Raw genomic sequence first — 27,003 nt, 5'->3', positions numbered from 1 at the left:
CATGGACAAGCTATGATGATTGAAGTGCATCTCAGCTATCTAAATGCAGCGGTTCACCAGATGTGATAAGCGTTGTACAAGATAAATTGCTATTTTGACATTCAGAACTTAGTATAAATAGAATAACTCTTGTCTTCATCAATAAATCTTTAGTTTTTGTGTTTGATCTTATTCAAATAAGTCTTTTCTTGTTTTTATAATATCGAACATTTTTTATAAGCTACAAATAATAATCCTTTTATTCTTTGTGCTTAACATTCTTCAATCAAGTATGGATGGATAAAAAAAAGATTGCCAAGTACAAATTTTGATCTGTGCGTAACGTTTTAGTTAGTATAAATATCAAGCCCATTTGCAAAATAATAAAGATCATTTATCCCAGTTCCATTCTTTTCTACACGTTTGCCAAAAACTATACCTCTTTCACGAAAATGGAAACGTTAAAACTCCGCTTTTAATGATTTAAAAAATACGCTCCCGGGTGGGCTTGAACCACCAACCTCCTGATTAACAGTCAGACGCGCTAGCCAATTGCGCCACGGAAGCTTAGACATTTTGCTACGATGATAAAAGAATTTTGTGGTGGTGCTGATTTCAAGAAGCGGTATCTGAACTCTGAGCCTACCAGAGTGCAGTTCCTGAGCTGGTGTTCAAATTGTTTATTCTTACATTTTTTATTTTGACATATATATTTGAATCTATACAACACATTTGAAATAAATCGAACTTTCTTACGTTTAAATCTTTTGAGTACATAACTTTATATATACATTTACTCACTGAGATACTGTCTACATCAAGGTTATTGCAACACATCCGCAACTTAAACAGCCTTAATTACTTGGTTTTGTCTCGGAATCAGCTATTACTGCAAGATCTTCCACCCATTTCCCTACTACACATTTCACAAAACCAGCACCGCAGAGTATCAATTTGTTGTCTTTGATATGTTTAATAAGACTAGTAAACAGCTTTTATGGTTCTGCACGTACATGGTGGTGATGTGTTGTGTATTGCAGTGGTGATGATCATTTGACAGCTCTGGCTTACATTGGAGGCTTTAGCTTCCTTGTGTTTTAATGGCTTATTCCACTTTAGATATTGGGAAGGTGATGAGGTATAACGAATTGGACACAGTTATGAATCACGTTAATTTCAAGTCATAACGAATAAAAGAATCATAAGAGCCTAGTTTCTTTCATTAGATCATTCTACCGATAATGTTACATTATCTTGTTACTCAGGAATACCTTACACCAATATAAATTTTTAGGCAACAATTTATCAAGCGATAACAATGATTTAATGACAAAAAAGTGATAGCGAAGGGAAGATGATAACGAAGGTCGAATCTTGGGAAATTGCGGTAGTATCAGTACTGTTAATAACCACACAGTAATCTATTCAACATTGCTTCTTGCGGGCCATGGCATATTAGCATTAGTCTCCTGAAATAGATTTAGCAACATACACGACCTAGTTCAATTGGCATTAGAAGGCCTTACAGCCTGTTTCTTATAATCCTGATCTGGTTCAATTGATGCATGCACGTAGCGTTATGGGTAGTAATTTGATCTAAAGACGCTCAGCCATTTTATGTTCAGTGGGGCAGCTCCACGGCATTGACCTTTCAACCAGCCGCAAATAGCAATTAACAAAATGATGGGTGCCTTTCGTATCGATTTCTGTTAGAATTGAGGAACTAATAAATTATTTTTTTTTATCAATCAACATCAATTTCGTTAACACTTAATTAATAGGTTAACGCTTCTACAAATGTAGTTCCCAATCCTGAACAAGTAAAGAACATTGTCATTTGTAATTCGCTGCTATCTACGAATCATTCTGGTGGTAGCATATCTGTCATATCTAGCGTTAACACTTAAAACTTTGAGGAACCAAGAAGCTATAGTGTCAGGGTCCATATCTACACTGGCAAACTACACAGACTACTACGACAACAATAATAAAAAACCAGGGTCTAGTAAATAGGAGGATTGGGCGGTTTATTTGTGAATTATGAAAGGGGATAGAGGCAGTTGATGGAGGAGTATGTGCTACTGACAAAAGAGAAGCCAGTAAATGTATTCGTAGAACTCGAACATGGATTCTTGAATTTCACAGAAATGCAATTCAAAATAGATGTTGCGAATTATATAAAAACCGTTATATATAGTATTTTTAAATAATCTATCACTTGATTCGTCCTGAAACGAATATGCAGCTCACATCAATGATAATAGCCTTTACAAACCCTTGATTTTAGGGAGCGGTTTCTTTGTATAAAATGTTCAAGGATAATATTAAATCAGTGAGATGCAATTCTTTTTCCAACTGTTGCAAGGTATAGCCAGACATGTCCAAACATATACCAGAGAGAGTCAAAAGGAATCCATCGAGAATGTCCATACCTGAAGAAACCAATGAAAATGACAAAATTTATCGACATATTCGAGACATTTTTTACGAAGACGCACCACCACAACCACCACTCAAAGTAAATACGGGTCAACCACAAGCACATCATACATCCAGACCACCCAAATCACCGTTACGGCCACGCACCTTGATTGCGAAGCCTTCTGTACCAACTCGACCTCATAGATCAAGCTCAATTTCATCCACAACATCGTCTTCTTCCTCTACTATCAAGACACCCATGAGCCCACCAACGCCCACAAGCTCTGAAAAACTCAGTCTCCGTAAGCGATACAATGACCCTGCTCTAGAAACGCCTATTATGGCACGGAAATCCATTTCAGTAACCACATCGGCAGAGTCAAGCAAGAAAGATCAAGAGACACACCAGGAGGAGGAAGAAAGCGGCAGGAAGCTGGCACTCTGCGACGAAGATAGGATTGTGATTGCAAACTATCAGTTGGGTAATTGTATAGGAAAAGGACAGCTTGGATCAGTGTACAGAACGCTTGATTTGGCTACAGGCGAAGTAGTTGCGGTCAAACAAGTCAAAGTAGATGACGAGGATCTGTATAAAGACATGATGAAGGAAGTCAATATCCTCAAAAAATTATCGCACAAAAACATTGTAAAATACATTGGCTTCATTCCGAATCAGTACAGTTTGAATATCGTGCTGGAATACGCCGAGAATGGATCGTTGATGTCTACATTGAAAGCATTTGGTGCGTTTCCAGAAAAGTTGGTAGCGTCATTCTGCAGTAAAATCTTGAATGGCCTCAGTTATTTGCATGAAAATCAAGTGGTGCACTGCGATCTCAAAGCAGCCAACATTCTGACAACAAAGACAGGCGAAGTCAAATTGACAGATTTCGGCGTATCACTAAATCTTAAGAAGACTGTAGATGCTGCTGACATATCTGGTACACCAAATTGGAGTAAGTTTTGGACATGTGTTTGTTTATGAATGCGTGCATACATGTTTATTAATTGCACGTCAAAAATTAAAGTGGCACCCGAAGTCATTGAGCTGAAAGGAGCTACAACGAAATCAGATATATGGTCATTGGGATGCACATGTATTGAATTAGTGAGTGGTAAACCGCCCTACAGCGATTTGCTAGCCATGTCAGCCATGTTTCATATCGTAGAAGACGAGTATCCACCATTCCCTGAGAATATATCTCAAAATATGGCGAGTTTTCTGCTTTGCTGCTTTCAGAAGGATCCCAACGACAGAAAATCAAGTCTGGAATTGCAGCACCACGAATGGATAACGAGCAACAATCAGCAAAAGCAGCAGCAACAGAAAAAGAGGGAGTCATCCACGTCGGTCTCCACTATGACACCTTCCATAAAGTACTTTTCGTTGAACGCTACAACACAACAGCAACACCAACACCTTCACGAATCCACAGTAGCACCAATAAACGACAAAAACAGCCACCTATTTATTGAGACACCGTTTGATAAAAGTAAATGCAATGTTTGCCATGAGATTATGACCCAGGGATCCATCTTTTGCCAAGGCAAGTAACAAAAAGACACATAACCTATCTGCCACTATGCTAACAATTGCATACATAGTTTGCACACTTGCATGTCATAAAGAATGTAGAAAAATTGCATTTTCATGTCCACCCAAATTAAATCATGACCAACAGCCTACATATCAAGATGTAGGAAATATTCAGTCATGATCTGCTTGAGAGAGACTCATTGTTTTTATAGTGGACATTTTGCACCAAAGTGTACAATACAAAAAAAGTCAAGCAGCGGATCAATGGCAGTGCAACCTTGCCATTGTCTTTGCGTAATCACCCGCAATCAGAGAACATTAGGAAATATGCTCGTGCTCTCAATCTGAGCAGACAAGAGCAGATTGCCCTCTACGAAAACCCTTCACTGCTTGAATCTATGAACAATAAACCAACAAAGAAACTGATGAAATTAGGAGGAGGAGGAGGAGGAGGAGGAGGAAAAGAAGAGCAATGCAGCATAATGTAGTCTGATTTACAGGAGTTGTTGGTTTCTTTCTGGTGGTATTCGGAACATGAATAAATCAATGGACCACATAGTAGACTCGAATTTCATTAAATTATCAGAAAGAGGGATTTCTTTTTTTTTTTTTTTTTTTCTTTCTCTTTTTCTCTTTTTTTTTCCCTTTACTACTATTTCAATTAATAAAGAAACATGGCCAAGGCTAAAGCAAAACAATCTCTCCCACTCCATAAGATCATTATGGTAGGCTCCGGTGGTGTAGGAAAATCAGCCCTTACATTGCAGTACATGTATGGCGATTTCGTCGAGGAATACGACCCAACCAAGGCTGACTGTAAGAAATGAATGGACGACATCTTTTGTTGGTATATACTGACGCACGCTTTATTGCATAGCTTACCGCAAGAAGGTTGTGTTGGATGGCCAAGAATGTCAAATCGATATCCTGGATACAGCAGGCCAAGAAGAATATGCAGCAGTAAAGTGTTATTCTCTCATCATGTCTGTACACCAGAAATATTTATGTTTATTGTGTTATTATTAGATTCGCGATAATTATTATAGATCTGGCGAAGGTTTTCTTTGTGTTTTCTCTGTTTGCGAGCAAGAATCTCTTGAGCATACACAAGAGTTCCGTGATCAAATTTTGAGAGTGCTGGATGACGAGACGATTCCCTTCATTTTGGTTGGAAACAAGGTGGATTTAGCACATTTGCGCAAGGTACCTGCAACAGAAGCAAGCTCATTAGCAAGTGAATGGCATTGCCCCTATGTCGAGACATCTGCAAAGACCAGACAAAATGTTGAGGAAGTCTACACCATGTTGATGAGACAAATTAGAGATAGAAAAGCCAAGCAACAGCAGCAGAGTAGTCCAGACAAGGATTCTTGTTGTGTTATCCTTTAAAAAAACCCCTTCTTTTTTGCCCTTTTTGTGTATTATCAAATTCTAATCCTTTCTATCAACAACAACTCTATCTTTCACTATATAATATAATATCTCTTTGATCATGTTTTGAATAAAATTCATGATATACATATATAATTTCTCCGTTTTTTGATCGCAAACTCGTTTTTTATATAATATATTAAACAATATTGCACGTTTTTCTGTGTTCAATTCAGCATGACTGCATGCAAGCCGTTCTCTTACTCTTTTAAACAAAAATCCCTTCTTCGTAGTGTCCCTGCGGCTTGACATTTCGATCATTCATGTGTGGAGTGAGGAGCAGCAAAAAAAAAAAAAAAAAAAAAAAAAAGTTTATTTATTCAAGCGGCCAAGGACTTGTTGGACAGGAAGAGCATCAATGCCAACAACAAATGTTTGACATTTGAAGAGGATGCTAACAAAATTACAAACTAACAAATCATGCTCAAGTGCTGCTCTATAGCTTTCGTATATAGTTTATCTACAAGTATAAGCATCAAACAAGATCTGATAAATATGGTTGCAGAGAGCACATCAAATGGGGAAATTGATTATTCAGAAGATCCAGCTACATTGGATCTGACTTTCACTGGAATGCGATGGTCTGTACATGTATTTTGCGGCCACAAGCGACATGCTGATCTGTTGCCGAAGCAAGGCATGTTGTACTCTACCACTCGCCAAGATACAACTGTCAAAGGCAGAGCAAATCTAAATTTTAGCACTGTAGATGACGTGACGCTGCCTGTACAAACCAACGCAACATGAAATCTGACCTCAACTCGACTCCAACCCAATCAACCTAACCTACAATTTTTTTTTTTACGTGAAAAAGAAAAACTCTTTCTTTCACTTTTGTCATTTCATCATATATTATACACAAAAATGGTTGCAGCTAAACGTTCAGCACCCAAGGAAGAGACTGATGTGGTAATGGAGACATCCAAAATCAACGATCAACTCGACGACATGTTATCCAACTCTGCTAAAAAGACCAGAATTATGTTTTCAACAGCTTACAGTCAAGCAGCCATGGACGAACAAGAGAGTCAACGTGTCAAACTTACTAGCAAAATCCACGACGAATATCAAGATCTTCGCACACTTCCAGAGGCACTGATTAAGCAGCAAAAGGAGGCAGCCAAAGCCCGTATGAAGGCAAAGTCGACCACAGTAGAGGAAGTGACCAACGACGACGACAATGAAAAGACAGCTGTTTCTCAATTGATCGATTCTATACCTGAGAAATCCACATTGGATAAAAACGAAGGCGTTGTTGCTCTGCGCGGCAAAGATCAGTTTACAAGCGACATTTTTGGAGATACATTAGCCGGCAGTGGATCACTTGTTCGTCGTGCTAGAGCAAAGACAATTCGACCCGTCTGGCATGCTCCTTGGAAGTTGATGCGTGTTATCAGTGGTCATTTGGGTTGGGTACGTGCTGTTACTGTAGAGCCTGGAAACAAATGGTTTGCTACTGGCGCTGGTGACCGTACAATCAAGATTTGGGACATGGCATCGGGCACATTGAAGCTATCACTTACAGGTCATATTGCTACGGTGCGTGGTTTGGAAGTATCATCAAGGCATCCATACTTGTTTTCTTGTGGTGAGGATAAAATGGTGAAATGCTGGGATTTGGAACAGAATAAGGTGATCCGTCATTATCATGGTCATCTCTCGGGTGTCTATTCACTTAGTCTACACCCTACTTTGGACGTGCTTGTTACATCTGGTCGCGATGCCACTGCTCGTGTCTGGGATATGAGAACAAAGCAAGCTATCCATGTCTTGACTGGTCATACAAGCACAGTATCTGCTGTCAAATGTCAAGAAGCAGATCCACAAGTCATCACAGGCTCTATGGACAACACAATTAGATTATGGGATTTAGCAGCTGGTAAAACAATGGGGGTCTTGACTCATCACAAGAAGAGTGTTCGTGCACTGGCACTTCATCCTACAGAATTCGGGTTTGTGAGTGGTAGTGCGGACGCTGTCAAGGGCTGGAAGTGTCCTGAAGGCACCTTCATGCAAAACTTTGATAGAAAGAAGGCAATCATCAATACATTGGCTGTGAATCAAGACGGTGTCATCTTTTCTGGCGCTGATGATGGCTCTTTGAGCTTCAATGACTGGAGATCAGGCCACAACTTCCAATCCATGGATACCACAGTGCAGCCAGGTTCATTAGATGCTGAAGCCGGTGTATTTTGCAGTACTTTTGATAAAACTGGATCTCGTCTTATCACTGGCGAAGCAGACAAAACCATCAAGATTTACAAGGAGGATGAAAATGCTGTTAAAGATTCTGATTTCTATCAATAAAAAGCTGTAATAACCAACAAGCATACTAAAATTATCATAACATAATAAATGTTCAGTCCCTAGACACTTTTTACAGCCCTAATATGGAAATTGAGTTGCCAGGTACTTGTCAGGCATGGTTCGTATATGATTAGAGATTTTATATTAAATTGCTAACAATCAACAATTAAGTTTCTTCTGATATTGTAGCTATTATTATTAATTTTAGGATATTAGCTAGGCTCGCAGCAGCGCGAGATACCTGACCGTAGGTCGGTTTCCATCAAAGCGAAGCGTAGGTCAGGAAACCAACCAAAGAGTCGAAATGCTCATCGTAACGTAATAAATTTATGGTCCCTAGACACTTTCCGAGTCTCAAAAAGGAAATAGGTTGATCTAATAAGTATTTTGATAGACAAGCGTTATTAAACATAGAATGTAAGGAAAATAGCATGGCTAACGATAGTGTTATATAATTTGCCACCTACTTTCCATACGCTTCAAAAGCATCTATTACTGTATTGCCTTCATTACGAAAAAGGGCATTGGGCCCCACCAGCCAAAATTAATTCAAATCCAGGCTCATAGTCTGCTCCAGATTGGACAAATTTTGAACACTTTCGACTCGATTGAACTATTCTGCCAGATTCGACTATATGAAGTGTGATGATCATCCGATGCTTCCTAATACATTCTTGGAGTACTTTTGAAGGCACATCCAATGATACCAAGTAAGATAAATGCTTTGAATAAACTTGTTGAGCAATTTACAAACATATGAAAGCAGGTTTCTGACCAAAAAGTCGAAATTTTACATATTAGGATTCCATAAAGATGATTTCAGAGGCTCCGTTAGATCGATAGAAACATTTTGATTCAATACATACCATAGTAAAAGTCTTCATTTTCAAGATGAAAAACGTGATCGTTTGATTTTCGATGAAAACCATGAGGGGGTACCTCCTGCTTTTTGATCGATTTTTGGCCATGTTTTTTTGGCCCCCAAAAAGTTGAGCACAGGTGTCAGAAAGTTACTGCTAGACGAGAGCAGTTGTATGGTGCTATTTTGACAATCTAAAACGGCTTTTAACGCGAGAAATCACGACCTACATGCACTCATATTTTGCTGTATCAGGGGTACTAGGGGCTAAAAAGAAGAAACGCCAGTAGCTGTTTGCCCGTATGTAAAGTACCTACGTGTAAATGAATGTAAAGTACCACATAAGAATCAAGTTCATAGATAATATAAAGGGGCTTCATGTGTAAGTGAAGGGTCAAAATGAAAGTAGCAGTATTTTGGTAAAATACACAAGGGCAATTGGTAGCGCGAGCTGCTGCTGCGCAAGCTGGTTTTCATTAAAGCGAAATGAAGGTAGAGAGTCATTTGAAGCATAAACACTCGTTATAATAATAATAAAATGGTGTATAAGTTTATTTAAATAATTATCGCATATCACGTAAATGAACATCTTGAGCCGAATGCAAGTTGACTTGAGAGTTGGCATCGCTGCTGATGCTTCCACGACTTTGTCTCTCACTAAACATGTGGGAAAACCCATTCTGGTCTTCCTTTTGTTGGTAAGGACTTAATTTTTCAGTGGAAGCGAAAAAGGGATTAGCGCTGGCTTGTGTGCCAGGTGTAGCGACACCAAATTGTTGTTGTTGATGAGGATGGTTCTTGTGTTGGTCTCCAACAGCGGCTGCGTTATCTAATGAACGGAAGACTTCATCATCGACATAGTAAGCCTTGAACAAGAGTTCCAAAATTTGCATGCGCTCCTCAACACGAGACACTCTTTGTGCTTCAGTCTCTTGTCCCAAGTTTTGGAATTCATTGACGCTGAATCGGTGGTGGACGGGATGGACAAGAGGAATACCAGAGTCTGTGGTCTTGAACTTTTGTTGCAAACCTTGGAGCAAAGACTGCTTGCGGCTGCCAGTGGACCAACGATGAACAACACCCCAAGGAGATCTGGGACGATAACCAAAGAGCCAGGCTTGAGCAGCAATCAATAGACCAAAGATACCACCAACAAAACCAAGCGCATTGACGAGAGTGTACATCTTGACTTCGCGGTCGACCAATGTGGCGAAATTCTCGGGGAACACAGCCAATACACCGAGATCGATATGGCCATTGGTGTAAGTAGGGTTAGGGGCCTCAGAACGGAAGTTGGACTCAATTTCGGGTGTGCTGTTGGTAACAGGTAAGAAACCGACATAGTTCCAACCGACAGGTTGCAAATAGCGGTGATCGACAATGTCGTAGCTGAGAGCACTGTAGGTGAAGGGTTGAATAGTGTAGACATTGGTAGCTTGCAAATCGTTACGCTCGGAATTTTGCCAGTTGAGCACATCAGCCTCACTCAAGTAGTTGCTCATGCCATCATCGTAGCCATAGATCTTTGCATTGGGGTCCATTTCCTTGGGGAACACAGAGACATGAACACGGCCATAGGTAGTGGTCTGATCGCCAAACATGGTAAAGAGCAAGCGAGAGCCATTGTTCTTACCCGAAGTGGAGGTCATCTTAAAGTCATTAGGGGCACGGAAGAGGAAGCAGTTGACGGCACCCAAGTTGTCAGAGAAAGTAGGCTGGAATACAGACATGTTGAGCTGCTTGATGTGTTCGGTACAAGAGTAGCCATTGTCTGTTTGACAAGAGACGCCGGGAGGGCCATAAGTGGCACTTTGGCTGGGATAACCGTCGTAGCAGAAGCGGACATCAGGAACATCGACTTCAGCAGCAGCGTATTCGATTCGTTGAGTGACATTGGGGCTATCCACAGCTTGTCGAATGACGAAATACAAGAACATGGCAAAGATGAACAGGAAGAAAACTTGAGCGACGATGCGAGAAGTTTCAGCCCACACAGGTTCACCAGTACGAGGCTTCCAAATGTCGTTGTGAATGCGAACAACCAACCAACGAATGTAGGATTGGAACTTCCAGAGCAAGAACAAGATGATGACAAGTAATACAACAGCTGCTACGGTGACACCTGCGATAAGGCCCTTTGAAACGGAACCATCGCCATTGTTGGATGATTCGTTGAATGATTGCAACCAGGAGCTTGCAGTCAAATCAAAGGTGTTGATGTCGTTATAATAAGAATTTGATGAAGAACCTATAACGAGGGGAGGGTAGAATAGAGAGGGGGGTGGTGATAGGTAGGGGAGAAGAAGAAGAAGGGGGGTAGAATATGTTAATCTAATTATCCCATCCTACAAACAATCTACAGGTCCTTACCAAATGCAACCGTGAGGTGTTTACCACCGTCTAAAAGACCACCAACAGCAAATGAACGGCGAGAAGGAGGAATACCGCCAATGCTAGGAATAGACCATGACCAGGTCTTGCAGTCCAACACGGCAATGGTATTCAAGTATTGTCTGGTTCTTTGGCCATCAGCACTATCACCTATGGTGGATAATCAAAGTTAGTGTCAATACACATGCATTGTTCGCATCGTCAGTGCATACCACCAAAAATGATAATCTTGTCATCAGAGGCTGTTTCGGAAATGTGGTCAGTACGGACTCTTCCTGCGAAATCTGACAAACAACTTACTAACGACGGCTGTGTGATCAGAAGTAGTAGAGGGATAGCGAGATGCAGTGGTCGAGAGATTCTGCTCCACCCAGCCCTTTGTTGCAGGATCGTAAACCCAGGCAGATTGAAGACTTGCGAGTGCAGGAGAGCCGTTGGTTGTAACACCACCAATAACAACCAGCTTACCATCACTATATTTATTGAATGTAGCACAAAATAAATAAGTTTTTTTCATCCTCTTTTTTGTCTGTTAGTTTACCTTAAAATAGAAGCAGAATGACCATAACGACCGTAAGGTGGAGAGACGAGTGCAGTTGATTTAAAGTTGGCATCCAAGACATGGAAGTCGCTAAAGACCTGATTGGCAGCAGAGACAGCACCACCCAAGATGTAAGTGAGCTGGTTCTTGCTGTCATAGGTAGCGCTGAAGTATTCTCTGTTGTAGATGAATTCAGCAGGTGGAGGTGAAGAGACGTTGGCATTATTTCCAGAAAACTCGGTCCATGTTTGAGAAGCAAAGTTGTAGGTGTGGATCTGAAGAGGTAAGCCTCTGCCGTTGGTGGCATTGGACATGCCGCCCATCAACACCATGTTCTGACCATCGGCGGTAACATAGGATTGACTGTAGATTGTACCGTTTGGTGCGTTGATTTGAGGAACGATTTCCCAGTTGTAAGATGTAGCTGTTTGTGTCAGTTTATAGAGATCGTTCGTATATCGTACAGTTGCATTTTCGCCACCAAAGAGATACAATGAATCGTTCTTTCGTGCGTATGCCATGCCGCCCTTGAAAGGGAGCGAGTTCATGAAACTAGGAACATAAAAGTATGCTTGTGCTGTGTTGACATAGGCCAAGATGGCTGTCGTTAAAAAAAGTATCGAACTTTTCATGATTTGGTATTTTCAGGGCTGATTTTTTCCACTCTAAATGTTGGCCGTTCTTTCTTATTTTCGATGTTTATCCAACTGTGAAACAATAAATTCTAAGTAAAAAGGTAGCTAGTTGAATACAAAAAGAAAAAAGAGAGAAAAGAGAGAAAGAAAGGGATTAAATGACTGTATAAGAGAGAGAGAGAGAGAGAAGAAAGAAAGTTGAAAAAAAAGAGAGGAGATGGAGGTGGTGAATATAAAAACGATAATATATATTTATATAAATAAAATCAGGGGAACACAAGAAGCAAAGGGAGAGGCACACAGAGAGGAAAGCGACATGATAGGGGTGTGTGTGTGTATTTTAATAAGCTGGGTACCCGTAACAATAAAAAGCTTCATTTTGATCAAGTTAGTTTGTGGAATTAGGAGGTAGGACATGATGTATACCACAGAATCAAAGTGGAGATCGAATCAATTGCTATTTGATTTACACCATGCAGGCCGAGACTCTTTGTGTATCTTTTGCCCGCTTCTTTGTCTCTCTCTCTCTCGCTTACTCTTTGACTCTATCTGACTAGCAAATAGGCTTTGGTTGGTTCGCAACATCTTTAAGCTATATTTTAGTGCCAAACAGACGGTTACGGTGAGTTTAATTAAAATGGCTTTTTAGCATCCCGTCCTATCATTTTAATAAAACAAGCTATTATCACCACAAGTTGTAATTTATTTATAAGATTGTAATTACATTCATGATGCCTATTTATAACCGTAGATCACCCTGCCTTTTTGTTTCTTGTTGGAAAAAAAAAAAAAAAAGAGTGTATACATATCTGACAAAGCACGTGTGTTTTTGGTTTATATAGAAATTGAAAGGAGTTGATATTCTAATTGTGCCAAATCACCAAATCACACCTATATAAAAGCTCTAGCATGTCTGATACTCGAGCGAACGCATGCCTTTTTTTTTCCACTCTTCATCTACCTATTCCACATTGTGCTGTTTGCCAAGTAAGCCTGTATAACAACTGTTTGCAGGCATTACATCTACAGAGAAGCAACGAAATGTTACCCAAAATCTCTAGCTGTAGCACAATCACATTCTACAATACTTACTTTATTCATGTCGTACTTGGAATTAAAATGACTATATATGAAATGATGTGATGGCCACTGCTGTTTGTAAAGAGTCTTTATGCATGCCTGTCAGTAAAGTGAATGCACAGCAAACATCATCAAATGACTTGCAGCCATGTCAATGTCAGGGTGGCACTTTTTTGTTTGTATCCAAACATTTGCAATGCCAAATTTGACACCATCCGAGGACAGTCAACATGCAGTAAAACAGACGAAACAATGTAATATGATTAGTACAACGAAACACATTATGGAGCAACAGAGAAAATATATTTATTTCGTTATTAACATATACAAAAAAAAAAGGCTTATTTAAACTTTTTAGTGGTTGCTGAAGCCACCAGTGCCAGCGTTGTTATTGCCAGACGGGGCATTCCTGCTTCCAGAAATCTTGTTGGCCAACTTCTCCAACATGTTTTCAACCTTGTCAGCCAAGGAATCATCGCCTTGGTTGTTGGATTGTTGTTGATCTGATCCGTAGTTTTGCTGGTTTGATCCGTAGCTTTGCTGGCCTGATCCGTAGTTTTGTTGGTCTGATCCGTAGTTTTGTTGGTCTGATCCGTAGTTTTGTTGACTACTGATGTTATTATTGTTGTTGTCATAACCAGTACTGTTATCGCCATAGCCAGTATTGTTATCGCCATAGCCGATATTGTTATCAGCAAAGCCAGTGTTGTTGTCACCGTAACCAGTATTATTATCGTAACCAGTATTGTTGTAGCCAGCGGGCTGTTGGCCGTAGCTTTGTTGGGATGCATCATATCCTCCTGGTTGTGCTTGTTGACCACCAGATAAGGCTGGATCAAAAGATTGGCCTGGAGCCAATTGTCCTTGACCCGCAAATTGGCCTTGGTTATTGATTTGGTCACCGGTGGATCTGCTACGAGTGTTGTAAGGCATATTGAATAGATAAATGATGTAAATCTGAACGAAATCTACGGTTGAAATCAATCCTTTATATACGCATTTGATATTATGCGAAACCCATCATCTTCTGATGTCTTGATGATGCTATTGTTTTAATGCCTTTATGAAACATGGCTTGTTAATCGTCTCTTGTTGGCATGTGTTTTACATGCGTGTGCATTTATCAGTCTCTAGTAGAGAAGGTCCGCATTTCATGGACTGCTTTCATTTGGATGTGATGATGTGATGGACCTCTGATTAGTGTGTGTGTGTGTGTGTGTGTGTGTATGCCAAGAAAGGAGCTGGGCTGAACTCTAGTACGCGTTTAACTACCAAGTCTTTCTACATTTTATATATTCAAACATGTCAACAGGCGCTGAAAAGTACAAGAGCTTAAAGGTCAAGGAACTGCAAGGTATGTTGCATCAAATGGATCCCAGTGGATAGCATGGCAATTGAGCATGTCTACTAGAGCTATTGACCAAGAGCGGATTGCCTCATACTGGAAAGAAGGAGGAGCTCATTGAACGTCTTGTAAAGCATGATGAAAAGCAAGACAAAGAACTCGCTTCTTTAGATGACGAGTTTGGAGATTTAGATGATTTTGATGAGTCCAAGGTCAATTTAGAGTGAGTGCACAGCGAGATATTTGGAGATGGATTGCATTGATTAATGGGAATTTTAGCGACCTCACCGAGTCTGTTAAGCCTATTGAAGATTTGAGTGCTGATATTGAGGATATTGATGAAGCTTTGAAACAACCCGAGGCAACTACCGCAGAAACGAAACAACCAGAGGCTTCTACCACTTCTGCTGAGACGCCTGCAACTCCCACTACTACACCTGCTGCCACAATCACTAGCACTACCACTCCTAGTGACGAGCCCATTGTGAAGCCCAACTCCAACTTCAAATTCACCCCCATCACATTCGATAAACCAGCATCTACTGCTACTACTACCACCAGCACAGCTCCAACTACCACAGCAAAAGAACCCGCATCTTCTCGCCAGCCTATAACTGCTGTTGCAGATGCTAAAGTGAAATCAATAGACGACGCTGAAAAGGCATTAGAGCGTGCAAAGAGATTTGGAATTCAATTGAATGAAAAGGCCAAGAAGGACATTCGTGCTCAAAGATTTGGCATTGCAAATAAAGCAGCAGCTACTGCACCACCACAGCAAAAGAAGACAGGCATTGATCCTGAAGTTCTCAAGAAACGTGCAGAGAGATTTGGCATCTCAAACACAGCTGCTGCTATCGCATCATCCAAGGGTAAGGTTCCTGTTAAATTTGATGCTGCTGAAGAGGAAAAGAAGAGAAAGAGAGCCGAGAGGTTCGCTGCAAACAAGAAGCAAAAGGCGGAGTAGTCTAGTGTCTTCCATATCACATTGACCTATTTTCGTGCTTTTTCACTTTCCCATCCCTTTTTCTTATAAAATAAAATATGAAAATAGGTATTAAAAAAAAAAAAAAAAAAAAAAAAGTGATAACTAAAAGCTTACATATCATGGAAGCTTGCTGTCAGTTTGATCCAAAGTGGGGTCAAGTGGAAGAAAATATGCAAACAGCCTCAAAGTTGCTCGAAACGTAATGTAAAATTTTACTTGAATTTCGTACAGTGTTGCATAAGTAATGACCCTGCGTGTGTATGTATGCTCGATTAGATATAAGAAGGGAGACATGGATATTTTGCTATTACCCGAAATGGCTTTTACAGGTACTTGTATAGCATGATGTTGTAATCAATGACGCTAAGAGTGTCAAAAGGCTATGTGTTTAAGAGTTTGCAAGAGATTTCACCATTTCTTGAGGATTGTGAAACCGGGCCAAGTGTGATGTGGGCCAAAAAGCAAGGTATAGCTCATTTAAATCGACCCTAGTACTAGCTAATATGTGTATGCAGCCATGCGACTGGAATGTTATGTCATTGTAGGATACCCTCAAAAGACAGGTAGAGTTTGAAGCGACTAGACCATGATACAGCCAAACTCAAAAAGACGAGGGCCATAGATCAATGCAACTACAATAGCATCTGCTGTGTGGACCCAAAGGGACGACTGTTACATACCTATCAAAAGGCATTTTTATATGAGACAGATGAGAATTGGGCAGAGGAAGGGCCAGGATTTGTATCCACTCACATTGAAGGCCTAGGCAAGGTAAAAATCACACGATCCTCAAGCCATCACTTGTGATTTTGATGCAGTAACATAGGTTGGGTTTGGTATTTGCATGGACATAAACCCATACAAATTTAAATCGGATTTTTATGCCTGCGAATTTGCAAATTACCATGTGCAAGAAAAGACAGACATTATACTATGCAGCATGGCTTGGCTCAAGAGCAGAGATGATCCAGTGAGTAGCACCGTTCGATATTGGGCTACGCGATTGCTACCGTTGTATCATAAAGCAGAGCCTGGCAAACATACCATTTTTGTAGCTTGTAACCGTATTGGATCCGAGCGAGGAAGCGAATTCGCTGGTGCAAGCTGCGTATTAGATATCACAGATGAACATATCACTATTCTCGATAATTTAAAACGGAACACGGGTGTCTTGTTGGTAGAAGCTTAAGCAGTGTAAATAAACATGTGCCGGTCAGAGTCTATATCAGCATTTCTCTTGTGAAATACCACGTTTAGGGTCCCAAAATTGGAATGTGAAGAATGAAGACGGGGTTCAGCTTCTTTTCTCTCCGTGTATCCTACGATGCTACAATCAGTGTTTACTCGAGTAACAGAACGTAAACAGCTGATCCAAGACATCCTGGAAACAAGCGCACAAAAAGACTTTTATACCACTTTTACGCCTTCCACACATTGGCCATTCAAAGATGCCACGTCCAAGAAGTGTCGCCTACTTGTCTTGGATTCTTCATTCAACCCACCAACCAAAGCACACGCTAAACTGTTAGAGACATCCCTGAAGGCCTATCCTACCGGCTATTTCGATGGATCTTTACTCTTGTTCTCTACCAACAATGTCGATAAAACGCTAACAGGAGCGAGCGTATTGCAACGGGCCCAAATGATGGAAATGATTGCAATGCAGTGCCCAAGCACAGCGGTTGGATTCACACCTCATGGGCGTTTTATGGACAAGGCTAAATACATTAATTCCTGGTTTGCAGAGACACACGCCTCAAGCCAACTGGAGCTCTACTTTATCGTGGGATACGACACCATGATCAGATTGTTGGATCCAAAATACTACAATAGCACCTCTGTAAAGGACGCTTTGACGCCCTTCTTTGAGTCATGTCGCTTGATCTGTGCAGACAGAGGCACAGAAGATGTGGGTTTCTGGGTCAAGACTTACAACACCTTTGATCGCGACCTCATCCAGCGTATTCAGTTGGACCCCATCACAAGCCAATTCTCAAGCACACTAGCACGAGAGGCGATTCAACAGCGTCATACAGACCAGCTCAACACCATCCTCGACCCCAACATTGTTGCATTCGTGAATGAAAATAAAATTTATTGATTTATGTGGTTTTTTGCTTTTGTTGCTTTTGCTTGTATGTAATTCTATAAAAGTTAATGAATAGGAATAAATAAGAGGTCAAGATGGCACATCCAAATGCAGCGGCTTCCTCTGTTCCAGCGCACGAGCCAAAGTTGGGCAAGGAATCCGTGTAGGTATATGCAAAGTAGCTATAGGTGACGGTGTAGATTACGACGAGGTCAATCACAAATTGGATGATTTGCATGGTAGTCAGATACTGCTTCCACCAGATTTTGGCACCAGTAGCAGTACGGAAGTAGTAGTAGTACATCAATACGTGCACTGTCAAGTTTAAGATGATAGGCACCCAGGACTAGCACAGCCAAATGTGAGTTCAACCAGATCTAGATTTTCCCATTCATTTTTCCGTGTATTCCACTTACCACTGTTGTTTTACCAACTAATTGCGTATAACACAATGCCATTGTCATACTATGATGGAAGTAGTGCAAGAATTCTAGATCCAGTAATCAAAAGAGTGTCAAAATTACTGCAAACAAGCAGAAACATTGCCAAACTTACCGAGCTTCTTCTTCTTGATGACCAAGAATCCAGTGTCTACCAGTTCCCACCATTTCACCAAATAATTCAAATAATATATCAACTCCAATTGGGGTGTCCAGGCATCCTCAGAGCAAATTGTGAAATAGAGTCCTTGGCGATATAACTGAGGAAAGAGCTGTTCAAACAGCAGTGCTAATAATGCACCTGAGACCAGTGTCAAGAGCACATTGTGGATCTGGAATAAGAATTTGCAGGGCAATGGCTTGACATTGGTCATCAGGTAGCGACCACCAAAGATGATGGTGAAGTAGGCAATACAACCAACAAATACTGCATTGAGCGATTAAAACACGCATTCCAGCGGACTGACTGACTGAAACCTACCTTCGGGTAAAGTGGAAAGTGGGGTATAACCCTGAGTAAATGTAAATTCTGTAGCTGATTTACCAACAATGGATGTGTATGCTTTGTCGAAATAATCAAACAAGTAGATGCCAAAGGGCCTCTCAGCACTCACGCTGTTCAATAGTGCAGCTGCCATTTTTTTTTTTTTTTTTTTTTTTTTGCTTGAGTAATTTGAGAAGGAGAAAAAAGAGAGAAAAAAAAAAAAAAAAAAAGAGAGAAAGCAATTGAGGCCAGAGATTTGTTTAGAAATGTTACAAATTCAGGGACCAATTTTTTTTTTTTTTTTTTTTTTTTTTTTTTTTGCCTAAATATATGATAACGGTGGTCCTGGCAGAATGTTGTAGGCTTGTTTTTATTGTTGTACAACCATCTTCTCATTGTATCGTATTGTAAATGTCAATCTGCTGAAACTTTGTTTACATATTTGAATGATGTGTGCATTTATTTGCTTTTTTCAGGTGCTCATCAAGATGTCTGGCTTGCTTCTTTGTTGGTACATTTGCAGTCGTCGATCTGTCCCTTTCCCCCTTGTTCCCTGTCTGTATTGTATGTGTGTAACACAATGTGGTGGTCTGTGAAAAGTGTACAGTTGTTGGGCATTTACCACATGAACGCAGTGCTCTAGTGCTGTGCTATTGGCATATCATAGATGCATAAGTGAGGGAGTTTATTATGTATGTATACATATAGATGGCAGAGCAGCGTATATGCATACTGTGAATATACCACGTAGATAATGTATGGATCAAGAAATGGATCAAACAATTGTGCCGTTTACACGATAAATTACAAGCGGCATTGTATTCATTTCAAGGTAAGCGCTTTAAATAGCTCATTAGTGCCAATGATTTCATTATTCATCAGCAAACTTGTTCTTATCATTGCAGGGCATAAAGCATGCATGTGTATTTGTGCCAAGTAACCAAATTCATAATGAGAGCGAAAAGCTGGGCTGATGCGCATGTGCTCTAAAGTAGATCAGTAGCGTTTGTATGTTCAAGGTTCACGTAACTAGAGCATAATCCCGCTTTACCGTATGGTTTTAAGAGACTAACCCTCAATGAAACTACACGCACAACTACATAAAATGGCAGCAGAGATTTTGCACTGGCCGCTTAAATCAAAACGAAAAGAGAATGCTACATCAAAAGTGATATAACAATCGCTACACGGAGAGGCGATTATTTTACATTACTCTCCACGCAGAGGTTTTTGGTCTTTTTTTTTTCCCCTCCTTCTTCCTCTCTGAAACATCACAATTCACAATGAACAGCATTCCTATTGACATCCTGCCGATTATATTCAGTTTCATTGATACAACAAGCCAACTGGCCAACTGTAGATTCGTTTGTCGACTGTGGGGGTCCCTTTGCTGAAAAAGCTATGCTTGGCCGTAGAATCAGCATTTGGAGAATTGAAACAGCCTGGGCATTTTACGGTTACATTGCACAAAGCCCTTCAAAAGGTAGATTGGTAAAGCATTTGGACATTGGAAAACTTGACATTGGCACACACGAGTTGAACAAAAGGCTCTTGAGATTGATATTTACACCAAACCTTGAAATTTTGAGGGGCCAAAACTGCCAATCAGACTACTATGATGAAATGACTAGAATCGCAAAAGAATCGCCTACAACGTTCAGGAAACTCAACGTTATTCCACACCCACTGAGCTTCACCAAGAGCTACAGAGATTCAGCAATGCTTTTCAAAGACACCTTGCAAGATGCATTCGTACTTGATTTAGACATGCTGCACACTGGTGATAACGATGTAAAGTATTTAAAGCAGTTCAAGCGCTTGACCTCCTTTGCGTTCTATTTCTCTTCCATCGTATGTCTTAAATATATTGATGTGCTTCTCGACACGTTACCACAAGTGAAGAAAATCAAGCTTCATATTACTGCTGAGGCTGACGATTGGGCAATGCAGCGTGGCATAGAGTTTTTAGAACATATCCCAAAGAATCATGTTTTGAAAAGACTGAAAATCACTACCACATCAGCAGCAATCATGTGTGTACTCATGTCTAAATTTGTCTCTTTAGAAAGCTTGGAGTTAGATCTGGAAGTCGAAAACGATGAATTGGAGATACCTTATGCTGTCATGCTTGTAGCAAAGCCGGTGCCCTGCTTCAATTACTCATTTATAGTCCTCAAAGATGGGCTCATGCGCAAAAAGGAAATTGAGGATTTTATTTGGCAGATCCGCATCCATCACCAGTGTATCAAGACTGGAGACGAGTATGTTCTTTGGTAACAGAGTTGAACAGGGTAATGGTGTTTACATTGTTAAAGTAAGACGCTAAATTCAAGTCATCTCTTGTGTGAACCTTTACATTGTGTCTTCAATACCCCTTGCACATGGTTATTCTATAATCATCATAACATAATAAATTTATAGTCCCTAGACACTTTTTCAGCCCCTAATATAAAAACTGAGCTGGCAGGCACTTGTCAGGCATGGTTCGTATATGATTAGAGATTTTATATTAAATTGCTAACAATCAACAATTAAGTTTCTCCTGATATTGTAGCTATTATTATTAATTTTAGGATATTAGCTAGGCTCGCAGCAGCGCGAGATACCTGACCGTAGGTCGGTTTCCATCAAAGCCAAGCGTAGGTCAGGAAACCAACCAAAGAGTCGAAATGCTCATCGTAACGTAATAAATTTATGGTTCCTAGACACTTTCCGAGTCTCAAAAAGGAAATAGGTTGATCTAATAAGTATTTTGATAGACAAGCGTTATTAAACATAGAATGTAAGGAAAATAGCATGGCTAACGATAGTGTTATATAATTTGCCACCTACTTTCCATACGCTTCAAAAGCATCTATTACTGTATTGCCTTCATTACGAAAAAGGGCATTGGGCCCCACCAGCCAAAATTAATTCAAATCCAGGCTTATAGTTTGTTCCAGATTGGTCAAATTTTGAACAGTTTCGACTCGATTGAACTATTCTGCCAAATTCGACTATATGAAGTGTGATGATCATCCGATGCTTCCTAATACATTCTTGGAGTACTTTTGAAGGCACATCCAATGGTACCAAGTAAGATAAATGCTTTGAATAAACTTGCTGAGCAATTTACAAACATATGAAAGCAGGTTTCTGACCAAAAAGTCGAAATTTTACATATTAGGATTCCATAAAGATGATTTCAGAGGCTCCGTTAGATCGATAGAAACATTTTGATTCAATACATACCATAGCAAAAGTCTTCATTTTCAAGATGAAAAACGTGATCGTTTGATTTTCGATGAAAACCATGAGGGGGTACCTCCTGCTTTTTGATCGATTTTTGGCCATGTTTTTTTTTTGGCCCCAAAAAGTAGAGCACAGGTGTCAGAAAGTTACTGCTAGACGAGGGCAGTTGTATGGTGCTGTTCCGATAGTCTAAAATGGCTTTCAATACGAGAGAATACGGTTTAAATATGTCCAAATTTCGCTGTGCTATGCATACTTTTGAGTAGTTGAAAGCATTTTGAGTATGCCCTACGCCCGTATATGAATTGTTCCCATTGATACAGACGTGGAGCATGGTGGAAGTGCCAGATCAACTCTTAAAAACTATGTTCAATAACTGTAAGCTAAAAAGTGAAATTCAGTATGTCTTGATAGAGCAAAATTGCAATTACTGTCAAAGTTTGAAGATTGATCCTGTGCAATGCATGGCATGGGTTCCTGGCATATAAGTTGGGGCTATTTCAATGCTTAATTCATCATCCTCATCAACAGACCAAATCAGCATCCTGAATTTCCTTGCTAGCAAGAATGGCAATTTTACATGCTATTGGTGAGGAGAGCTTATATCTCATCCCGATTATGCTTTGATTTGTACATTGCACAATGTATATAAACCAGGACACAGCACGCCAATCTCCCTTGACTAGTTCTGCAAAACACACACAAACCATCCTGTCAAGCAAGATTTTATTAACACAGTGTGTCAATTTGACTACAACCGAGCCAGATGCATATTTTGTCTTGAGATGAATGTGTATCACAATACTCGACTACGAGCAGGTTGCTGCCATCGGTACTGATTGAGTGTCCTGAAATGGGAATAGAGTGTTTGTCAAATGGATGTATGTTAACCGCATGTTTTATTAATATAAACAACAGCTGAGCAGAATGTCTACTATGGTTTCACATGATTTGTTCAAGCTATATTTAGCCAAGAATTGTAGATTGCCTTTTCTCTTTTTCTTTTCCCAAATCTTTATAATGAATTTTCCCGGCACTGGATCCCCTGGTGGATATCCTCCACAACAATTTGGCGGCTATCCTCCTCCTCAATCGCAGTATCCACCTTCCCCATTCAACAACTTTTCTCCACAGCCACAACCGATGGGTTATCCGCCCACAATGCAAGGATATCCACCACCACCACCACCACCACCAATGCAACAAGGATATCCGCCCATTCCTCAACAAGGGTATCAACAACCGCCTCCATTACCAAATAGACAGAGCTATCCTCCTCCGTCAAGCCCTGGACCTCCACCACCAGGTTCTAGAAATGTAAGCTATCAAGTCAAATCAAGTACGCCAAAAGACTCAATGATTCAAACTTTTAGGTACCACAACAGTATCCTCCTCCACCACGTCAAGATCCTATGTTTTCACCTCATGACCCGACAGTTGCACAAGCCAATTATCCACAACCACCATATTCTAACCATAATCAATCACCAAATCCAGGTAAAACGGCAAATGTGTGTGTGCTTTTATAGAAAAATTGTCAATTGCTAATCATGTAAATATGCCTCAGTTCCGTATGGACATCAGCAGAACAACATTAACGCAAATGAATTTGTGATGCATGTGGATCCTAAATACAGGAATATGCCACCACCCAACTTTCAATTATCCAACTGTAAGTTTAAAAAGTCTCGGCCCAGAGAGCCAAAATGTTGATTTTCGGATATTAGGTCAAGGACGGAAAAGAGCATTGCTGATTGGCATCAACTATTTCGGGACCTCCAATGAGCTCAAAGGGTGCATTAATGACGTCCATAACATCAAGGCCTTCTTGATTCAACTATACAACTTTCGTGAAGCAGACATGGTGATCTTGACGGATGATCAAAGCGATCCTAGACATGTACCAACCAAGAGAAATATTATTGATGCAATGCAATGGCTGGTGAGGGATTCCCGGCCCAACGATTCGTAAGTCTTTTCTTTTTTTTTTTTTTTTTTTTTTTTTTTTTTTTTTTTTTTTTTTTTAGGGATTTTATAGCGAAATGACTAATGCTTCAGGACACATGTAGATTCTTTTTCCATTTTAGTGGTCATGGTGGAAGAGTAAGTAATGCGTAGCTGGCTGGTGTGAGACTCCGTTTTCGCTCATCATTTTATTGCTACGTAGATGAAGGATTACGACGGCGATGAAGACGATGGCTACGATGAGACCATATATCCAGTAGATCATTCAATGTATGGGCAGATTGTGGATGATGTAAGTAGATTGTCAGATTATCTTGATTCAGTGGCTCATTGGTGATGGTAGATGATGAACGACATTATGGTTAGACCACTCGCTCCTGGCAGCAGATTAACAGCTATTTTCGATTCATGTCACTCTGGAACCGCTTTGGATCTACCCTACGTGAGTATATATTTGTCGACGTCGCCTTCATTGCAGCAACCAACTGTTTTGATCTGCAATAGGTATACTCTACTCAAGGTGCAATTAAAGAATCCAGTTTTTTCAAAGAGGCAGGCAGTAACCTGAAGAATGCGGGTTTGGCCTATGTTAGTGGTGATCCTTCAAGAGCAATTTCTAGTGTCATGTCCCTGGGATCTAGGATTTTGAATGGCGGCTTTGGCCAGAGCGAAGAAAAGAAGAAATTTCTTCGACAGCAAAAAGGCTCACCAGCAGATGTGATCATGTTCTCTGGCTGTAAAGATGACCAAACATCAGCAGATGCGTCGGAAGCAGGTAGAGCAACTGGCGCCATGAGTTGGGCGATTACAACAGCATTACGACAAAACAAGAATCAATCGTATCTGCAGCTACTAAACAATATCCGACAATTGCTTCGACAAAAGTACCAACAAAGACCTCAATTGTCATCATCACATCCAATGGACATGAATTTGCTGTTTTTGATTTAATAAAATGTATCCTTGACCGACAAGTTTTTCTCAACAATGCTAAAGCAACAAGGCGACCCTGCTATGATGAGCTTCTTTTGTATGCTTGTGGTTTCATTGTAATCACTGCCCTTCACCTATTCATGGTGAGGGATTGAGATGTGGATCATTTTGGGATTTCGAACTCCTATTATAGAGAGAGAGAGAGGGAGAGAGAGAGAGAGAGAGACATGATGCCCGAAAAATATTTTTTCCACATCTCTCTTTTCATTTTTCCACTACCCAAGCTACATGGCCACTAAGAAACAGTCGAAACTCAAGACATTTGTAGAGTCCAACTTTGCAGAGTTTGGTCAGCAAGACTCAGAGCGCTTGAAAGCATTGTATTCTGATTTTTCCAAGCTGTGGCTGTTGAACAAATATGCGTACGATACCAACATCAGCTACTGGCGCAGAGTGATCTTGGATTGCAGTCAACAAGGCTATTTGGAGACACCAGATTACTCGCTCATCGTTGACAAAGATACCCTAGCTGAAAAGTTCCAAAGACCCATCATTGGAAAGCCTCTCTCATTCGACTGCGTCTTGGTAAGTGTTCCATATGGCATCATGTTAAATGATGGCACTCAAACAGGTTTATAGGAAACGATGGAGAAGCAAGAGGAACTGATAACTCTGGAAGCGTTCAACGAGAAGTTTGCGCCGCCTACAACATGGCTCGGTTGGATTGTGGACACGGTCGTAAAGAATACATGGCAATGGCGGTGGAGAGCATTGCCGGCCTCACTGACACATCCTGCAACACAATACGTCGTTTTACCCACTGTCAAGGCACTGGCAAAGGCAATCATGGCACAGCATTACCACAACCCAGCAGACACACACATCATGACTTTGGCACAGTTCAGATCAGCATATGCCCACCATTTTGTCAACGAAATTAATTTGACCGAGTCAGACATGACCCTATTATTGAGATATATGCACTCACAGCATGGTGTTGCATTGGCAGATAATGTGAAAGGCTATGGTACACACTACATGGTGATCAAGTTTCCTCAGAGAGAGGATCAAATCGCTACTATCACTCAGCATGATGAGGCCCTCATTAGTATTCGTACAACATGTCATGCACTTTCTGTTCAGGTTGACGAGTTGCAGAAGAAATCAGAAGAGTAGGGTCATTTTCTAGATTGATATGTGTGCTGTTTGTGCTGATCTCTTGTTCTTGTAGGTTAGGACGTCAAGCATTGGATGAAAAGAAACGTGGGCATACAGCAAAGGCCTTATATTGTATGAAGAGAAAAAAGAGTTTACAGGAGATTCTGGAGAAACGTCTCAAGTCAATGGAAACAATGGATATTGTGCTCATGAAAATTGAGTCATCACAGGACGATCTACAAGTATGTGCATTTTGAAGGCACTGTAAAGCTAGTGTAATAATCATTTTTTGATTTAGGTCGTACAAGCATTTAATATGGGTGCAGATGCATTACGAGGATTATTAGACCAAGATGGTCTCTCTATCGAATCGGTGGATGATGTGATGCAAAAGATACAAGACACGTTTGAGGATCAAAAGGAAATTGAGGATGCCTTGAGGATGGGAAACGAGGATATTGCTGGTATAGACGACGACGAGATTGAAAACGAACTTTCGCAACTTGTGCGAGATGAACGCATTTACAACAAGACGCCATCGCCTGTGCCGGTACAGGCACCACCACCAAGCAGAAATTTAGCGCAACCAGAGGCAGCACCTTTCTCATCGGATACAGCCAACGTGAATTCAGAATTATCCAGACTAAGTCAAATATTAGCACCAGTAAAAAGTGTGCCTTCATCCATCACACCACCTCCTACCAAAGAGACTAGCGAGAGCTCTAAAAAGAAAGAGCTGGCCGCATAATAAAGTGTTATTGCATCATGCATGCATTATTATTCATACTGGATTCTGCCTGTTAGTACAAGGATTGAGTACTCTTGGTACCAGCAATCATTGTGGCTAGTATTTTAAGATGGCATAAAAGTCGGATCATGTATCTTTTTTCTCTCTATGATAAATTAGTTGCAGTAAAAGCCAACAAATCATCGAGGTAAATCTATTGACGATGCTGAATATGCTCATGGAATTGTATCTCCCACAAGATGCAAATGATGATGCCCTAATCAATTCTGGACCTCGCATCTACGTTCATGCAGTTGAGCCAAAGATATCCCTCAGATCTGAGTGGTAAAAGACGCAACCGTAGAACAGGGATTGGGAACTGAGGACATTAGCAGCGATGGTGCTGTTATTGGCATGGTTTGGATGATGCGATTCGCACAAGATGAGGATCGACCGCTTTTCAAA

The 27,003-nt window shown here is 40.5% G+C and overlaps 12 protein-coding genes and 1 non-coding gene across 13 annotated transcripts; 9 read left to right on the top strand and 4 right to left on the bottom strand.

Annotated features, from left to right (window-relative positions):
- Window positions 1–472: 472 nt before the first annotated feature.
- Window positions 473–546, bottom strand: ATC70_001873. The gene has a single exon. It is a non-coding gene; the product is annotated as a tRNA-Asn (tRNA).
- A 1,855-nt stretch (window positions 547–2,401) lies between these two features.
- ATC70_001872 (uncharacterized protein) lies at window positions 2,402–3,955 on the top strand (the record flags this gene model as incomplete). Its single annotated transcript, XM_064821261.1, has 2 exons — window positions 2,402–3,356; window positions 3,429–3,955. 2 exons carry the CDS (start codon window positions 2,402–2,404, stop codon window positions 3,953–3,955), a joined length of 1,482 nt encoding a protein of 493 aa, XP_064680947.1.
- A 656-nt stretch (window positions 3,956–4,611) lies between these two features.
- ATC70_001871 (uncharacterized protein) lies at window positions 4,612–5,326 on the top strand (the record flags this gene model as incomplete). Its single annotated transcript, XM_064821260.1, has 3 exons — window positions 4,612–4,753; window positions 4,815–4,897; window positions 4,964–5,326. 3 exons carry the CDS (start codon window positions 4,612–4,614, stop codon window positions 5,324–5,326), a joined length of 588 nt encoding a protein of 195 aa, XP_064680946.1.
- Window positions 5,327–6,232: 906 nt separating this feature from the next.
- Window positions 6,233–7,675, top strand: ATC70_001870 (uncharacterized protein; the record flags this gene model as incomplete). Its single annotated transcript, XM_064821259.1, has 1 exon — window positions 6,233–7,675. One exon carries the CDS (start codon window positions 6,233–6,235, stop codon window positions 7,673–7,675), a length of 1,443 nt encoding a protein of 480 aa, XP_064680945.1.
- A 1,422-nt stretch (window positions 7,676–9,097) lies between these two features.
- On the bottom strand, window positions 9,098–12,098 carry ATC70_001869 (uncharacterized protein; the record flags this gene model as incomplete). Its single annotated transcript, XM_064821258.1, has 5 exons — window positions 9,098–10,782; window positions 10,905–11,075; window positions 11,138–11,167; window positions 11,226–11,398; window positions 11,467–12,098. 5 exons carry the CDS (start codon window positions 12,096–12,098, stop codon window positions 9,098–9,100), a joined length of 2,691 nt encoding a protein of 896 aa, XP_064680944.1.
- A 1,437-nt stretch (window positions 12,099–13,535) lies between these two features.
- SRO7 (Lethal(2) giant larvae sro7) lies at window positions 13,536–14,114 on the bottom strand (the record flags this gene model as incomplete). Its single annotated transcript, XM_064821257.1, has 1 exon — window positions 13,536–14,114. One exon carries the CDS (start codon window positions 14,112–14,114, stop codon window positions 13,536–13,538), a length of 579 nt encoding a protein of 192 aa, XP_064680943.1.
- A 369-nt stretch (window positions 14,115–14,483) lies between these two features.
- On the top strand, window positions 14,484–15,490 carry ATC70_001867 (uncharacterized protein; the record flags this gene model as incomplete). The annotated part of the gene is made up of 3 exons (XM_064821256.1): window positions 14,484–14,535; window positions 14,593–14,749; window positions 14,806–15,490. 3 exons carry the CDS (start codon window positions 14,484–14,486, stop codon window positions 15,488–15,490), a joined length of 894 nt encoding a protein of 297 aa, XP_064680942.1.
- A 140-nt stretch (window positions 15,491–15,630) lies between these two features.
- Window positions 15,631–16,700, top strand: ATC70_001866 (uncharacterized protein; the record flags this gene model as incomplete). The annotated part of the gene is made up of 6 exons (XM_064821255.1): window positions 15,631–15,710; window positions 15,788–15,840; window positions 15,891–15,977; window positions 16,027–16,074; window positions 16,134–16,282; window positions 16,338–16,700. 6 exons carry the CDS (start codon window positions 15,631–15,633, stop codon window positions 16,698–16,700), a joined length of 780 nt encoding a protein of 259 aa, XP_064680941.1.
- Window positions 16,701–16,835: 135 nt separating this feature from the next.
- Window positions 16,836–17,612, top strand: ATC70_001865 (uncharacterized protein; the record flags this gene model as incomplete). The annotated part of the gene is made up of 1 exon (XM_064821254.1): window positions 16,836–17,612. The coding sequence occupies one exon, from the start codon at window positions 16,836–16,838 to the stop codon at window positions 17,610–17,612; it is 777 nt and encodes a 258-aa protein (XP_064680940.1).
- Window position 17,613: 1 nt separating this feature from the next.
- On the bottom strand, window positions 17,614–18,678 carry ATC70_001864 (uncharacterized protein; the record flags this gene model as incomplete). The annotated part of the gene is made up of 4 exons (XM_064821253.1): window positions 17,614–17,946; window positions 18,017–18,090; window positions 18,156–18,467; window positions 18,522–18,678. 4 exons carry the CDS (start codon window positions 18,676–18,678, stop codon window positions 17,614–17,616), a joined length of 876 nt encoding a protein of 291 aa, XP_064680939.1.
- A 1,247-nt stretch (window positions 18,679–19,925) lies between these two features.
- Window positions 19,926–20,801, top strand: MOB2_1 (Maintenance of ploidy protein mob2; the record flags this gene model as incomplete). Its single annotated transcript, XM_064821252.1, has 1 exon — window positions 19,926–20,801. One exon carries the CDS (start codon window positions 19,926–19,928, stop codon window positions 20,799–20,801), a length of 876 nt encoding a protein of 291 aa, XP_064680938.1.
- Window positions 20,802–22,775: 1,974 nt separating this feature from the next.
- ATC70_001862 (uncharacterized protein) lies at window positions 22,776–24,671 on the top strand (the record flags this gene model as incomplete). The annotated part of the gene is made up of 8 exons (XM_064821251.1): window positions 22,776–23,072; window positions 23,129–23,252; window positions 23,323–23,427; window positions 23,483–23,723; window positions 23,825–23,858; window positions 23,923–24,012; window positions 24,064–24,162; window positions 24,225–24,671. 8 exons carry the CDS (start codon window positions 22,776–22,778, stop codon window positions 24,669–24,671), a joined length of 1,437 nt encoding a protein of 478 aa, XP_064680937.1.
- A 270-nt stretch (window positions 24,672–24,941) lies between these two features.
- GCN1 (translational activator of GCN4) lies at window positions 24,942–26,559 on the top strand (the record flags this gene model as incomplete). Its single annotated transcript, XM_064821250.1, has 4 exons — window positions 24,942–25,238; window positions 25,293–25,825; window positions 25,885–26,053; window positions 26,110–26,559. 4 exons carry the CDS (start codon window positions 24,942–24,944, stop codon window positions 26,557–26,559), a joined length of 1,449 nt encoding a protein of 482 aa, XP_064680936.1.
- Window positions 26,560–27,003: the final 444 nt, after the last annotated feature.

The sequence above is a fragment of the Mucor velutinosus genome, assembly GCF_035048745.1.
Source record: "Mucor velutinosus strain NIH1002 chromosome Unknown tig00000093, whole genome shotgun sequence".
Lineage (NCBI taxonomy): Eukaryota > Fungi > Mucoromycota > Mucoromycetes > Mucorales > Mucoraceae > Mucor > Mucor velutinosus.
This window is presented reverse-complemented; position numbering and strand designations above follow the sequence as displayed.